Here is a 15,753-nt window from a genome sequence, read left to right on the forward strand (position 1 = left end):
AGAAACAATAATTACTTTCCAATAAATATAATAGCAAGGTACCGCTAACCAGGCACCCATAGCGACTCCATGCCAGGCCCTGGGCTTTGCATATTTTATCTCGGGTAATCCCCACCATGAGCCAAGAAGTAGGGACTATTATGACCCAAACAGTCAGGCCAGGACACGACGGCTCTCACAGAGATGACACGTCTCAGCCGGGGCTGCAGAGCCGGTGCATCGCACCCAAAGCCAGTAACACAGTCGGTAATTTTTTTTTTTTTTTGGTTTTTATTGGCTTTTATTTTTATTTATTTTTTAATTTTTATTGTTATTCAATTACAGTTGTATGCCTTTTCGACCCATCCCTCCACCCCACCCCCACAGTCGGTATTTAATAAATGCTGGGTGACGCTAAACGCACCCATGAACTACACACTGAACTACCGTCCTCTCTTGACCCCCACGACCCCTGCAGGCCTCTCACCTGGCTCTGTTCTCAAAAGTGCGCCCAGAAAGACACTCCAGTGTCTTCTGTAACGGTTGCATCACGTCCACAGGCACACGGTTTGGGGTGGGACACCAGGGCTCTAGGGAATTTATTTCAAAAGAGATAAAAGGCATTCTGCCTCTTCTTTGCTAAGGGCCCCAGATAAAGCTGCCAGTCAGACCCAGCTGTGGTCAATGAAGGTGACAGCCCCTCCCGACACCAGGGGTATGACGGCTGGAAAAGCGATCTATCCTCGCCAAGACCTTGGCAGGGAAGGGGAACGAGAATTCTGACTCGCTTTCTTAAGGAGAGAAACATTGCTTGAGCAATGTGACTTCCTTTGGTGACCCAGGAAATAGGCGAGAGGGATTCGAGGCAGGTCCAGGTCCAAATCCAGGGCTCCCTGAGCTGAGCTGTTTTCCTGTTGTGCGGGACCGTGCCCACCACCCACACCTGTCAGGAGGTGGTGGGTCCCAGAGAGAAGCAGCTGGTGGCTGTGGAATCCAGGGACAGTGTGTGGCCTGAGAAGCCATCAAACACACACACAATGCTGAGCAGATGGCCGGCGGTATCGATGCTGAAATTTGTCCCTGCTCCCCTTAAACTTCCGGCACCCCAACTTGTCCCCTGACTGGTGTCCCCCGCAGGCTCCTCTGGCCTCCTCCAGCTTGCCAATGATCCAGTGCTCCCCGCTCACCCAGCCCTTTCATCTCCACAGCCTCAACCCCAATGCCAGCCTCACCCCATTGTGCAGCTGAGGAAACTGAGCTGGAGCCGCCAACAACTTCCCGAGGTCACAAGCGGGTAAGCTGCAGAAGCCCAGACTTTGAAACCAGGCCCATGTGATGGCAAAGCTGGCACTCAGTGGAATGACACCCATTCTGTGGAAGAGTCCCCCATGCTTCCCTCCTTTTCCTCTCTGGCTCGGTGGGTCCCACCGAAAACTCCCAGCATGCACCTGGGACCACCGCCAGTGGCTGGCGCTGAGGAACAAAGCCCTGCAGACCTCAAAGCTGGTTGACAGTTTAAGTCAGTCACCGGGAAAGGAAAAAGTCGAGATCAAACAACCGGGATCCCCCTCATTGCACGGCCACCCAGGGCTTCCCTTCACCTGACGTTTCATTGAAAGAAACTTTCCCAGGCAGCCACCACCCTCACCTGCCCCTGGGAAACCTCTGTCTGAGCCAGACTAGACATAAAATAGTGAGAGTAGCAACTGCCACTTACTGAGCACACACCATGCTGCACTGACAACTGTGACCCATGTCACATCCCTGCACCGTGGCCTGGCCTTTTAAGGATGACGCAGGGCCCGTTATAGACAGAGTTCCCGTTAGTGGGCCCACAGATGGCCACCCACAGCTGCTTGAAACCACAGCGCAGGGTCCCCTTCAGACTCCAGGTCCCCCTGATGTCCCCAAGCCCTCCCAGTGTCACCTCACCTCTCCCTCCCTCTCACCTCCCGCTTCCTCCAGGCCCAGTGCAGGCACCACCTGCTCAGTGGTTCTGGCCCCACCCACTTCTCAGACACAGAACCAGCAGCATGTCCTAGGAGGGAGCCGACAAGTGACTGCCACCCAGCGGGTTCACGCTCCTCAAAAATCCTGTCTAAGCTCATGAAGCCCACGGGCTTTCAGCAGACCCGACGGGGCCCAGCCCCGTGAGCTTAGCCCAGCGACTTCCGGGAAGCACTTCTGGGTTCTCGATAGATGCCACTCCCTTCCATTCTCTCCTTCAGAGTCCCGGGCAGGGTGTAAAGCGGCACAATGTTGGCTTCGTGACTTCCCTAAGCTGTGCAGCCTTGGCCAAATTCATCCACCTCTCTGATCCCTACCTCCTCCTCTTTTTTACAAGGGATGGGGCAGCCTGGACCTTATAAGATTGTTATTAAAGATAAAGGAGGCCACCCATGTACAGTCCTGGCACACAGTGTGTCTGCAGCACCGTAAACACAGAGCGATACCTTGTGCACAGTAGGTAACAATAAACATCTGTGCAGAGACACAGGGTGGGGGTGTTTTATCTCCGCCTTTCGCACATTCACGGGTACCGTGCACGTTTGGACAAATCCATGGAACACCACGCCCTTCCTGCATAAAGAAATCTACAGTCTCCTCCATCGCAGCCTTCTCTGGCCCCGCCCCTGAGGGCAGAACTTCCCTTCGCTGGAATCCCAGTGCCATCACAGAATCGGCACCACCAGGAAGCCGAAGGCCATGCTGAATAGAGCCATAGTCAGGGGTCATGAGGAGTTCAAGGGTACAAGCCTCAAAGGAAAGTGGGTCCCCAGAATGTGTACATTACTGACTTTGGCATTAAAAGGCCACCAGCAGCTTTGACAAAATGGCCCAAAAAGACACTGCAAAAAAAGGGGGAGGTCGAAAATATATTTTTAAAAAATTGTTTTGAGCTCTGATGATTTGAAAGAAAAAAAATGCCCCCCCAAGCAGATATGAGATTTGGCATTGGGTGGCAATGAACCAAAACAATCCACCTGAGCAGAGAGCAAAGAAGCCCAAACACAGCCTGACCCCCTGAAACTCAGCAGAGCTGTTCCTTCCCCCAGAAAGCTGTGGACTCGCATGGCTGCGCTGGGTCACCCACCCTCCCCCTAGGGCCTCCCAGCCACCTTGCTTTCCTGAGTGTGAGGAGTAACAATGGAGATGTCACACTAACCCTGAGTAGGAGCCCTCCCTACGGTGCCTCTGCGCTGAGGACAGGTCACGAGAAAGCGCCCACCCATGAACGAGTGTTGCTTGCGAAAGACCCGTCAAGTGCGAAGATGAAACTGATGCCTTACACTCGAAGAATCCAGGAAAGGGTGCTGCTGGGTTGATCGATGCAATAATAATAATAATAATAACAACAACAACTGGAAGCCAGGTGCAAATTGTACAGCTGTCAATGAACGTGGGGAGGTGAATACTGTGTCAAGTTCACTCACTGGCATTGAAGGTCAAACCTGAGACACACAATCATGGGGGAAGTGTTTAAGGACCATTGTTCCCGTCCCCAGGCAAGCCACCCATGGCTGGGACAGACAAGGACACCAGGCTCCGCCAGGCCGTGTGGCTCAACTGGCCCCCAACAACCAGGGGAGTCAGCACTGGACGGGACCCACGCGTCCAGCCTCCAGCCCTGAGCTCTCTCCACCACTGTCGCCCTTCACGAAGCTTTTCCTCAGGGAAGAGAGGCATCAGGAGCTGTTTATCTGCAAAACTGAAATCTTACCAAGGCCCCAGAAGGAGTGGAAGACATGAGGCGTGTGAGTGTGCGTGTGTTCGAGGGAGGGTGTCGCAGCCAGGCTCCTAGCTGTCGTCTGGTTCCTGTAAACCTGACTGAGGACCCCTGAGAAAGTCGTGCGCTGGGCCTGAGAAGCCCAAGGCCAACTCAATTACGGATTTCTGTGCGTTACCAGAGCCTCCGTCTCCACAGAGTTTCCTGGTTTTCGTCTGGCCTCAGAATTACTGAAGTCGTCCTGGCCGGCGACGTCATTATCATCCTCCTCATCTGAGAGCGGCTCCGTCCATGGAGGGAGCCTGGAGCTCTCAGTTGGGAACACGGCGTGTCTGCGGGCATTTTGCTTTCACGGCTGGGGGGATGGGGGGTGGACGCTACCGACATCTTGTGGGTAGAGGCCAGGGATGCTGCTGAACACCCTACAACGCACAGGACGGCCCCTGTAAATGAATGATCTGCCCCAAATGTCCTAGCGCCGAGGCTGAGAACCTCTGAGCTAACCCTTTACATGCTGTTGCTGGAGACTCCCAAGAAACTCTCCTACCTGGGGCCTGGGAGCTGGAGAGCCTGCCATCCGATGGCGGTGACCACGGTCAGGGTCCCCCGGTCTGCAGTGAGGAAGGACCACGCTGCAGACCTACAGATCCCCTGCGCAGGAGCCCCTTGGGCCAGAACCTTGCTTACTGTGGGGGCATAAATATAGTCCCATGGCTTCGTAAAAGACTATGGGGACTCCTCCAATCTCTCAGATATGTCAAAGCAAGACTGTGGTTGATTGCCACCTCTTTTCTGCTCCAAAATACTGAAAGGGTTGCATAGCCCACCCCATCCCCATCCATGGGGCAAATACTCTGTCCAGTTCAGGCCTTGGCAAAGACTTTGACCAAAGTCTTGGCAAAACTATCTGCTGCCCACACCCATCACAGAACCGGCTTCACCAGCCCTGGGACCTCACAACCACGCCACCCCTGGGGACTCTGCCCTCCGGAAGCAGGCAGGCAGCCGGACAGAGAGCAGGGAGAGAAACCTGTGACTTGGCCCCTTCATTTGGGTCACCTGACTGCCAACCCCCTCTAACCAGAAGAACCAAAGTCAGGTCCTGCTCCAATGGCAAGGCAGCCCCAGAGGGAGGTGAAGGCACGCATCATCTCACTTATTCCTCGTGACAACATGACGTGGTCAAGTAGTTTTACACCTGTTTCAAAGACTGAGACACTACTGCTGGGGAAGGGGCAGGAGCAAGGTCCTCACAGCCAGCCAGGTGGCCCAGCCAGGACTCACACGCCAGGCTGGGTGCTCACACGCCTTCCTGACTCTGCCACTAAACCAACTGAGCCAGCAGGACAAAGATCCAGGATCGCAGCCCTGAACAATGGTAGCCTGCATCTTTTTTTATCTGTGTGCCCCGGTGCTGACCACACAGCCGAAGCTAAGACATCGATTTCAGCTGAAGCAAATCCTGCTGCTTCTGTTTATTGCCTTTCAGTCAACAGGCTGCAGGAGGGGCTCCCCCACAGCTCGAGTCACCCCGTGTCTGGCCCCCCCAGCTCTTTCCAGACATCTCCCAAGGAAATGAAGCCACTGCCTCGTTGGAGCTGTCTCCTTGCAACATCCCAAGTTATTATGTGGAGGCTGCTTTGCAAGCTTTCTTCGTTAGAGCTCATTTTCTTCTCTTAATTGGTCTTCAGTGTAGCAGAGAGATCAAGGAGACAGCTTCAGTGACAGGAGCGCTGCAGGAAGGTTAGGGGCAGCAGGACCCGGTCTGAGCATCCTGGAGGTGGGCAGGAACCACGAGCTTGCTCCCCTGCTCTGCCACTTGCTCAAAGCCAGCCAGGAAAAGAGACGAAAGGGACCCTCTCCCCCCTGCGCCCCCCAGAACTAAGCCCGCACTTGTTCCCTGCCGTGGCTGGGCCAAGCCCTTCTCCTCTCTGGGACTCAGTTGTTCCTTATTGGAAAGTTGAGATGATTAGACCAAGGCTCCTTCCAGTTTACACACCCCGTGGCTCTTTCCCCACGACGCTTGACTTATCCTCTGGCTGCTCAGCTGAAGGAAGGTTAGCAGGCAGCACCCCCTGGTGGTCAAGAATCATCAGGAAGAGGCCCCTGTTCGAAGGTATCCCAGGCACTTGGTCCAGGGAGGAAAAGGCATCAAGGGGCTTGCACCCAACCAGCTGTTTGACCCTCACTTTTTCAAGCAAGGAGCCTAGGGTCTGAAGCAAGAACACAGCTCAGCCACTCCGTTCCTCTGCCCTCCATGACGATAAAGGTAGCTCTTCAGGAGGTACAGCCTGACAAACAATGCCAGCCCCAGCCACCCAGGGTGCCCTGGTATCCAGTTACAAAGCCTGTCCACCTCATTTCTCCTCTGCAAAGTACCAGACACAGAAGGAAGAGACAAAAGCGCTAAAGAAAGGAAATGATCAGATGACGGAGCTAAACTGAGCTCCGTCCCCAAGGTCAGGGCTGGTGTGGGGCTGGGGAGTGTCAACAGGTCTCTGGGTGCCAGGGGGAAGGGAGGCCCTTTCCTAGGGAGGAGTGAAGTCAGCAGGGAGGTCTGGGCCGCGAGGCACCCCACATTCAGAACCCCAGGGGGAGGGAGGGGAGCTGTTTACCCAAAGAAAACCATGGGCCCCCTGAACAGGTGAGAGCCTCTGGAGCCACTGCCCAGATGTCCCTCCAGAGATCATGAGATGTGGTGCCCACCCCCAAAGAGCTCGCAGTCTGGTGGGGAACAGACAAGAAAAGTGGGCACAGACGACACTGCAAATCGAAGCATGTGTTTCCGGTGAGACAGATGTGAGTTCGAGCACAGACTCCCCCTGGTACTGGCTGTGTGACTCTAGGCAAGTTACTTAACCTCTCTGGGTATGTCCCTCCTTCCCACCCTTCCTCCCTTCCCCTGTCTCCGGTCTGGAGTGGATGGTCGCATAGCAGCAAGTCGCCAGAATACTCCTCATGGTTCCGCCACATGGGCCTGCTTTCTGCTTCTTGAAAGGGCTTTCAGAGAACAGTGTGACCCTTTTTCTTTGCTCTTTGCAAAACGTTCTTCCCCCAATCTCATGTCTGCTTCCTTCTTGTCATTCACATCTTAGGTTAAGTGCCGCCCCCCCAGAGAGGCCCGCTGTGGTGGTCAGTTCCATGTGTCCACGCGGCTAAGCCACAGCCCTCAGCCCAACATTAACGAGCTGCTGCAGAGGCAGTCTTTGCAGATGTGACGAATGTGTACAGTCAGGTGACGTGAAGGAAGACAGACTATCCTCCATAGTCCGGACGGGCTGTGGGAAGGCGTGCAGAGCAGAACCAAGGCTTCCCTGAAGAAGAGGAAGCTCTGCCCATGGCACCTCCAGGGTGTACCCAGGAGTTCCAGCTGCCCTTCCGGACGGCCCGCCCGCCCTGCGGACCCCAGACGCACCCAGCCGGCCTCCACAGTCGCAGGGCACTCCTGGCACCAAATCTCAGTGTATGTATCCTCCTGGGTCCGCGGTTCTGGCACAGCCGCTGTGGCCCGCCCCCATCCCCACCCCCGTCAAAGCTGCCTCCTAGGCACCGTCGCACCACCCCATTTCAGTGCTCCCCATAAAGCTGGCCACCACCTGATCTGTTTCCTTTCATTCCTTCAATTCGTTCCAGAGCAGCGCTGGCTGACAGAACTTTGTGTCAATAGAAATGTCCGAGAACCGATAGGTCAGCCACTAGTGTGTGTGGCTACAGGTCACTGGACATGCAGCTAGTGTGACTGGAGAGGTGAATTTTTAATTGTATTTCATTCTAATGACTGCAGGTTTACATCCACACGAACCGGGAGGTCACCCCCCAGGCAGCTCGGGTCTAGAACACAAGGGCCATGAGAGCGGGAAGGTGATTAGCCTGAATCACGGCCACATCCCCAGGCCCGCTCCCCCAGTGAGGGAAACAGAGGAAGCTTGATCCAGGTTTATAGTGAGTGGCTGAGCTGTGCGTGGGTGCATGTGGCCACATTTGGTTTCTGTCCCTCGCACTGGAGAACACTAACGCGGTCCCCCATCTGCAGAAGGGATGCCTGAGAGACTGCAGAACAAGATGGCTGGGACACACAGTGAGGGGGACACAAAGCATCACCGAGGCTGGGGCTTTGGAACAGGTGGCTCCTTTGCAGCCCAGCCTCCCCAAGTGAGAGGCAACTGGAACAATAGGGCAATCAAGATGCCTCTTCCTCTTTGTTGCAGGCAAAGGAAGGCGGTTCGGGTGGGCTCCAGGGAGGACGCCAGGGGGCATCTGAGGCTGTCTGTCCTATTTCGGGACTGCTTTACATCCTGTTTTTCTCCTGGCTGGTGCTTCTTCCTGGACCCTCGGGAGGAGGAGCTGCAGGGGGCCCAACAAAGCAAGCTCCCAGGGGGGTTGTTGGGGTGCCGGGGTGGGGGGGAGGCACCTGTCTGTCAGTGGCACCCCGGCCTTCTCTCTGTGCCCCTGCATGGCCACTGAGCCTCTTCCTAGATTTACCAGCATCTCCCTGTAGTCATGCGCCTGCTCTGCAGCGGGGTTTGTTTGAAAACTGGACAAGTGACCCAAGCACCTTCTGCTCAGAGCCCTACGATGCAAGCTCCGTGCCATGGTCCTCCATGGGGGCTGGCCCTGCCTGCCTACCCGACCCCAGTTCCCACATGCTCCCAGCACTCCTGGGGGCCAGCCACACTGGTGTCTCTGTCACAGGCTCCCTCCTGTCACCCCCTCATTGCTAGAACTTCTCCTTCATTAGGTCCCAGCTCCATCCTGAAGCCACGAGAAAGTCTCCCAAGCCCTGGAACACACAGCCTGGTGTCAGATGCATAGTGAGAGCTGGATCATTGTGTACAGGAGAGAGGAAAAGAAGGGAAGGAGAAAAGCAAGGTCTTCCATGGCCTGGAAGCCGGATTTTGCCTTGGGGAAGGGAAGATGCAGGTGAGCACACGCTGGTGGGTGAAAACCACCAAAGGAACGTGCTCCTCAGCAGCCAAGTCCATTCACCCCAGGACCTCAGCTCTGCAGGGGCTGTGCTGGGGGGCGATGCAGAATGGGGCTGTGCACTCTGGGAAACCTGCTGGGGTTTTGCCTTCATTTTTTGGCCATGGAAAGGTGAGCCACCCCTAGAGAACAATCAAGCCAGACAGAGGGGACAACAGGCTCCAAAGAAGCAGCGATGTTAAGAGAGACAGTGGCTCGGAGAGAAGGGAAATCAAAGACAAACAGAGAGCAGAACTACAAAATTTGAAACCCGGGATCCTTTGGCAACAGAAAATGAAGGAAGGATAGGAAAAAGGTGAAAGAAAGTGAGGTGGGGGCAGAGAAAGACTAGAGGACCCTGGTGACGATGGTGGTGATGGTGATGGTGGTGATAATGGTGATGATGGTGGTGATGGTGATGGTGGTGATGGTGGTTGTAGGATGAGGGTCGGTACAGCACTAATGTGGTAAGGACAATAATGGTAACAACAGAAGTTACCACGAAGCTCATCCCGGCCGGGCCCTGTGCTTTGCCTGCATCACCTCAGACAATCCTCCCGACAGACAGCAGGGCAGAAATGAGCCCCCACTACACACCAGGATTTAAAACACTTAATTTCACCACTGCAGAAGACTCCAGCTAAGAGCTGGGGAGACCAAGATGAAAAAAACACGATTAAGAAGCAAGAGTCAAAAACTAGTTTGCTCCCTAGTTTTGGATAACATTTTTGATTAAGGTGAAGGGTGGGAAATGACAAAACCATCCAGCTACCAAGATAATTAGAAGCTCCAAAGAACCAGCGATCATTTTTGAGGGAAGAAGACAATTTAAGGCAAGGATCAGTGGTGAATGGCTCACCGCTTCCCTCTGGTGGAGATCATTAGCCAGCACATTGCGTGGCTTCCTCGCACTTCCTTCAACAAATATAATCTGGGAACAGAGGGGTGAAAAGCCACACACTACACCTGTCCTCAGGGAAGTCACAAGCAGAGAAGGGAGTAAGACAAAAAACCGACAGTCTAAGGGACAGCCAGTTGGTGATAGAAGCCTTCATTCATTCAATAAAATGCAGAGGCCTTGAGTCGGGGACCTGAGAATAAGCAGGATTCACGGGAAGGACAAAGCGGGAAGGGAACTCTAGGCAGTGGGCTGAATACGGAGACATGAAACCCACGCCTGAGCTAGGGAACCCTAAGTAACTCGTAGATTTATACAACACCGAGGGCTTGGTGGGGAAACGTGTGGGTGGGTTCCGATCAGAAGCCCACCCCTGACACGCTGTGCAATCCGTGGGCAAGTCCACATATGTGCAGCCACTGGTGAGTGTCTCTGGCCTACATGAGAAGGAAGGCGTCTGATTCAGAAATAGGGACTGAGTCCCTACTGTGTGCCAGATACTGAGCTGGAAGGTCTGGCTGGCGATAAAACGGTGAGCAGAAACCAGTGTGAGCCCCCCTGTAGCATGCTCTCCAGTGGGGGAGAGAGGCACCCATTAAAAATAAATCACTCCCCCACAAAGGCTAAGACGGAAATGTGAAAAGTGGCCCTGAGACGTACAGAGCGGAGGGATGCTACTACGGAAACTGGGAGCAGAGGGGACCACGGTGCCCCGGGCTGCAGGAAGGGGACACTGGTGCTGCACTTGGCACTGCGGTCAGGGCCCTGCGGCCTCGGAGGCTGGACATCGTACATGGGCGCTCAGCTGCCTGGGAAGAGCTGGTGGGGGCAGGAGGATCCCTGAGATCAGTGTTCTTCTACCCAATTAAGTGAGGTGTGAAATCAAAGTGGCAGGTCATTACCAGCATTTGGGAAGTGATAGAGAATGAAAAAGAATGTAAAATAGTGTGCATAGCAAGAATTAGTACTGTCTCATGAAACGCATTTCAGCAGTGTATGTGTATCTGTACATATCAGTTGTAATTGTTTGTGTGTGTAAAATATGTGTGTGAGGTTGCCATATAAATCTTTTTTGGTACTGTGTGTCTTGATTTTAAAAAAGCTTGAAAATCCCCAGATCAGAGGCCCCATCAAGTTCACACCCAGCCCAGGCTATTTGTTACAAGGGCAGCTGGCTGTTGGGCCCACAGAGGCCAACATCAACGCCTCTCTCAGGCAGAGGTGGAGTTCAGCCCCACTAACTAGGGCTCTGCCAAACTCGGGAGCCCAGCTCTGAGGGGGAGACGTGACCTCTGAAAAGCAACAAGGAGCCCACCTTCAAATGCTCACTCTCCTGTATTGTGAGGGGCAGAGGGAGGGGAAGGGGGAGGCAGAACCTGGTACAAACGTTTTGGAAAGCCAACAGCACAGTGTTCACTGGAAGTCTTAGAACATGTAAGCCCTGTGCTGTGGGAACCACACTCCTCCAAATTCTCACTAAAGGCGTCACCCTGGATGTGCCCGTGGCTAAAGACACCCCACGCCGCTCACTGCAGCGCCGCCTACAACACAGATACGGAGACAGCCTCAGTGTGTAGAAATAGGAGACTGGTTGAACAGACGGTGGCGGTACTCAGGGCTTGAAAACGAGGAGGAAATACACTCACTGACGGAGATGTGCAAGCTGTAACATTGTACTGAAGCACAATTTCTGCCACCTGCTTCTCACTGTCGGTGGGCGGAAGTCACCTTGAAGCAGGTTCGTCGGCACTGCACAATTGAGAGGCCCCTCCCAGCCACTGTACCAGAGCAAGGAATAACCCCACCTTTAGAGCTGTTCAACCAGTGGTGATTCTGCCGCACCACCCCACCCACCACCCAGAAAGAACATTGGAAATATCCAGAGACACTGCTGTGTGTCACGGATGGGAGGGGGCTGTTACTGGTACCTAGTAACATCCTCCATCCCTGGTGGAGACCAGGGATGCCACCAAACATCCTTCAAAGACATCACAGCCTCCACTTCACCGTCCCTTTGGATGCAGATTATCTCCCTTTGGATGCAGATTATCTCCCTGATCAAGACCTGCTAGCAACAATGAACACAGAAGAACATACATGTGGGACCTGGGCCAATGACCTGTTTCACATATGCTCTGTTTTGTTCACTGATGGATCCTGAGCACACCTGGCACAAAGTAGTCACTCAATAAATATTGCTGCCTGTTGAATCCCTCGAGGGCATCTGTGGATAAGAACCGGCCCCATTGTGCCAGACTCTGTACAACAGTGACACCTTGTGGCGGGAACTGAAACCACTACACAGGTGGCCAGTAACATTTTTCTTTGATGTTTGCAGAGCTAATCCCTTAACACTGAAAAGGCCCGGGAACTTGGGGGGAAATTATAAAGCTAGAGAGAAGCAGGAGGCCTCAAGAGGATGATATCTGATGTCCTGCTGAGAAGGGCTGACGTGAGTTTGAACAATTCAAAGGTAGCATACACACACCTATTGGTCTGGAAGAAGTATACCAAAAATGATATACAAAAAGGACAATAGTAGGTCCCTAGATGGTGGAGCTTAGAATACTAATGTTTGTTTATCTGTTTCCTGATTTGTTTTATAATGAATTCATATTGTTTATATAAAAATACAAGTTAAGATGTTGACCCAAATTACAAAGGAACGTCAGAATGTCTCAGGTAAAACAATTCCGGTCTTCTGCACACACCCAGTATTTCCACATCTGGCCCTACTGTCCAGAACCAAATGTCCCACAAGCTCAGAAGGTCTCCCTTGGGACAGAGTTCCCAGAAGCCGCCCTGACCGTTTCTGTTCTCTGAGCCCCAGGCCCCTCTCTCCTCAGCTCACGAGCGGCATTTACCACCCAGAGCCGAGGCTGACTCGTCCTGGCCTGCAGCTGCGGGCACAGGACCCCGGAGCACTGGGCAGGTGTCCATGTCCCCGCGCCTGCTCACCTGCCAGGTGCACGTTCCGGAGGCAGGAGAGGGAGGCATTCAGACGGGCACATTCCTCCTGGTTGGCTCCATATTTCTCCACGGTCTCACACACCTGCTCGTCCGTCATCTCCAAGAGGTCCTCTAGACTCAGCTGGCCCGGGGTGATTTCCTAGGGAGTTTAAGGAGGAGGGTAAATAGACGTCCGGCACCCAGAGCGGAGGAACGCCTGCCACGCTGCCCTCTAGTGGTGACTAGCGGGACACCCGGCACCGTGGAGGTGGCGAGTTGGAATAATAGTTGGGTCTCTGACTTGGGTGTCAGACAGGCTTGGGTTTGATCTCAGCTGTGCCACTCGTTAGCTAGATGACCTGGAGCAAGTCGTTTAACCTGTATGAGCCTCACTTTACTCATCTAAAGATGGGAATCTTAAGGGCACATACTGGGTAGGGAAGCACGTATGCGTAGCCCATGGTGCTCCATCAATGGTGGGAGCCAATTCCTTATGAACAAGCCTCCAATTTATTTATCTTTGGAGGGCCCTCCATGTCTCCTGCTCAGCTCGTACTGCAGTGATTTGTCCCAAATTCAGGATGAACTCAGAGCAAACTGGGCAGCCCACGTTTCCAGGTGGCTGTCCTCCACTCTCTGCTAGATGCCTTGGACAGTGCCCTTCATCGCCACCAGGAACCAGCCCCTTTCCCCAAAACGATGTGTCCCTACCCATCATAATGTGGATGCACCTTGAAACTTGTCAAACTTCTATATTTATGCATCTATAAAAAATAGCCTTTACTTTATAACACTTAATGGTAGCCAGTGTTTTTACATGTATTATTATTATTATTGAAAGAGTTTCAGGTAACTAAGGATGGAGAGTCTAAGGGAATACATGGAATACTAGTGCCCTCTTGTGGCCAGATCTTTGTATCACAAAAAAAATCAGACATTTCTACAACCAAGAAGGGGAAAACTGCATAGCACAAAAATTCTGTCCAAAAAAGAAAAAAGATGCAAGGCAAAAGCCATGAAGCCCAGATGATGCCTTTACGACTCACTAGGGCAGAGGTCAGGGAGAGAACAATAACTGAGTAGCTTAGCAGCTTTCTCAAAGAGGAACCCCTTGCAGGTAAGCCCCACTTTAAGAAAGGTGATGACCAATATCGGAAAGTAGAAAATGAGTCATATTGAGAAGGGATGATTCCCAACATAAAAGAATTCTCCTCTTGGCTGCAGGATCCACTTGTGCATTTTCATCTTATAATCGACCCCCAAAATATTCCATTTAAGCTGAGGTTCAGGGTCAGGGGGAAAAAATCACAGAAGTAATGCCACCAAAAATGGAGAAAGCCTGAGCAAACCTGGGCCAAAAGAGCACATCTGCTTCTGTTGTATAAAGTAATGATAATGGTAATAATAATCAAAAGGGAGGTAGCTCTGTCTTAAGTATTTTTCATGGATTTTTTCTTTTAAAAAGAAAGACCACAGAAAGTAGGTACTTTCATCACTAACACTAGTCTGTAACTTGGACACTAAAATTCAGAGAGGTTAGCCCACTGGTCCAAGGTCACACAGCAAGTAAGTTTGAACCCAGGCAGTCTGTCTTCAGAGGTTTCTCCACACTTCAGGTCCTCCAGAGAAAGGGGCCCTCTAGTGCACACACATGTGAGCCGCAGACAGAGCGCTGGTAGCCCAGCCTGTCCTCACCGCCTGGCTGGTGGCCTTGGGCTCACAATTCTCACGACTAAGGTCAGAATCCGAGCTTGGGTGTCTGCAGGCGAGGTAAGTATGAACAAGCGAAGCTGTGAACCTGGGGAGCCTGAGGGACCTGAACGGGCAGCAGATTCAGTTCACGGTCACTAGACAGGAATCCAGGTCAGTGTCATAAGCAATTCTCGTTTTTCAAGAGAAGCCAGAGAGCTGGGGTTTCATACAAATCCTTTCAACATTTAAATGTGGACTGAAAAAAATTTTGAACACTGTATCAGCCAAACAAAAAAATGTCTGTGCATCACACACAGCTTGAGGCCACCAGCTTTCCACCCTAACACTAAGCTGACATTTTCTGAGTGCTGATAGGTGCCAGAGGATGAGCCAAACATTTCATATGGGTCCTCGTGTTTTTCCTGCCAGCTCCTTGGGAAGAGGAGACAGTCATCACCCCACTTAGCAGATGAGAAAACTGACCCCCCAGGACTGTGGTGGGCAACAGGGTGGCCCCTGACTACGTGAGGTAACATTAAATACAATTTAAAACTTGGTTCTCCAGTCACAGCACTAACCACAACCTGAGTGATGAAGAGCCGCGTGTGGCTGGTGGTTGGTGGCTCGTGCGCCGCACGGCACACATGTAAAATACCTCCACCCCAGCAGAACGCTCTGCCGGCCAGAGCTGGCATGGGAGGGGCAGTGATTTGGCCAATGTGGTGAAGTTCATGAGTGGCAAAGCTGAAATGGGTCGCACTTAATGACCCACTCAGAGGGGATCTCTAATGGCTTTATCCAGTACATATTGAGGGAGGGCCTACTATGTGCCAGGCACAGCCAATACCCCAGTGCCCAAGAGACTGGCTGCTGGCCGGTAAGGGGCAAAGGGCAGGGGCTGCCAGTGGTCACCTCCAGGACTTCCTTGCGCACGTCGACGATGCGGAACCAGTGCCGGAGCTGCGGGAAGCCGTCCAGCTCCGCGTTGCGCTCCTGCAGGGCCACCTTCTTTTTGCAGGACAGCTGCCGGCTGAAGTACTTCACCAGCTTGCTCTGCAAAGACACAGATGAGGACACGTCTCAGAGGCACTGCCGCGAGGGAGACAGGCAGGAGTCTCCGCGCTGTCCCCTCCCACCCCAACCCCATCCGGCTCCTCATTCTAAAGGAGGGGGACAAGCATTGGTGCCACTTCAGGGCGCGGGGGAGACCTTTGGCTGGATCCTTGTGCATTTCCACTGCTGAACTCTGGGACCCAGCAAGTCCACCCCTAGGACTCACCGTACAGACACAATGTGATCATTTGGGGGGGAGTGTATTTCCCTTTCACTTTGACATTTTAGCAACTGAACTGAGAAGAGTTCTAAGTGTAAAATACAGCACCAGACTTCAAAGAAAAAAATCATATAAAATATCTTGTCGAAGATATTTTACTCTGATTAGGACTTCCGGCCAAGATGGAGGCATAGGTAGATACACTGTGCCTCCTCGCACAACCAAAAGAAGGACAACAACAATTTAAAAACATAAAACAACCAGAACTGACAG

At 52.8% G+C, this 15,753-nt stretch overlaps 1 protein-coding gene across 3 annotated transcripts in view; it reads right to left on the minus strand.

Moving 5' to 3' along the window:
* KSR2 (kinase suppressor of ras 2) overlaps positions 1-15,753 on the minus strand; it is a 274,031-nt gene that overhangs the window by 192,154 nt on the left and 66,124 nt on the right. For all 3 annotated transcript variants that reach the window (XM_045200496.3, XM_045200494.3, XM_045200495.3), the window contains exons 2-3: positions 15,120-15,260; positions 12,525-12,675 (exon numbers count right to left, since the gene is read on the minus strand). In XM_045200496.3, the coding sequence (XP_045056431.1) occupies positions 12,525-12,675; positions 15,120-15,260 (292 nt within the window). The remainder of the gene's footprint in view (positions 1-12,524; positions 12,676-15,119; positions 15,261-15,753) is intronic.

This window comes from Desmodus rotundus, chromosome 7 (genome assembly GCF_022682495.2).
Source record: "Desmodus rotundus isolate HL8 chromosome 7, HLdesRot8A.1, whole genome shotgun sequence".
NCBI classification, from domain to species: domain Eukaryota; kingdom Metazoa; phylum Chordata; class Mammalia; order Chiroptera; family Phyllostomidae; genus Desmodus; species Desmodus rotundus.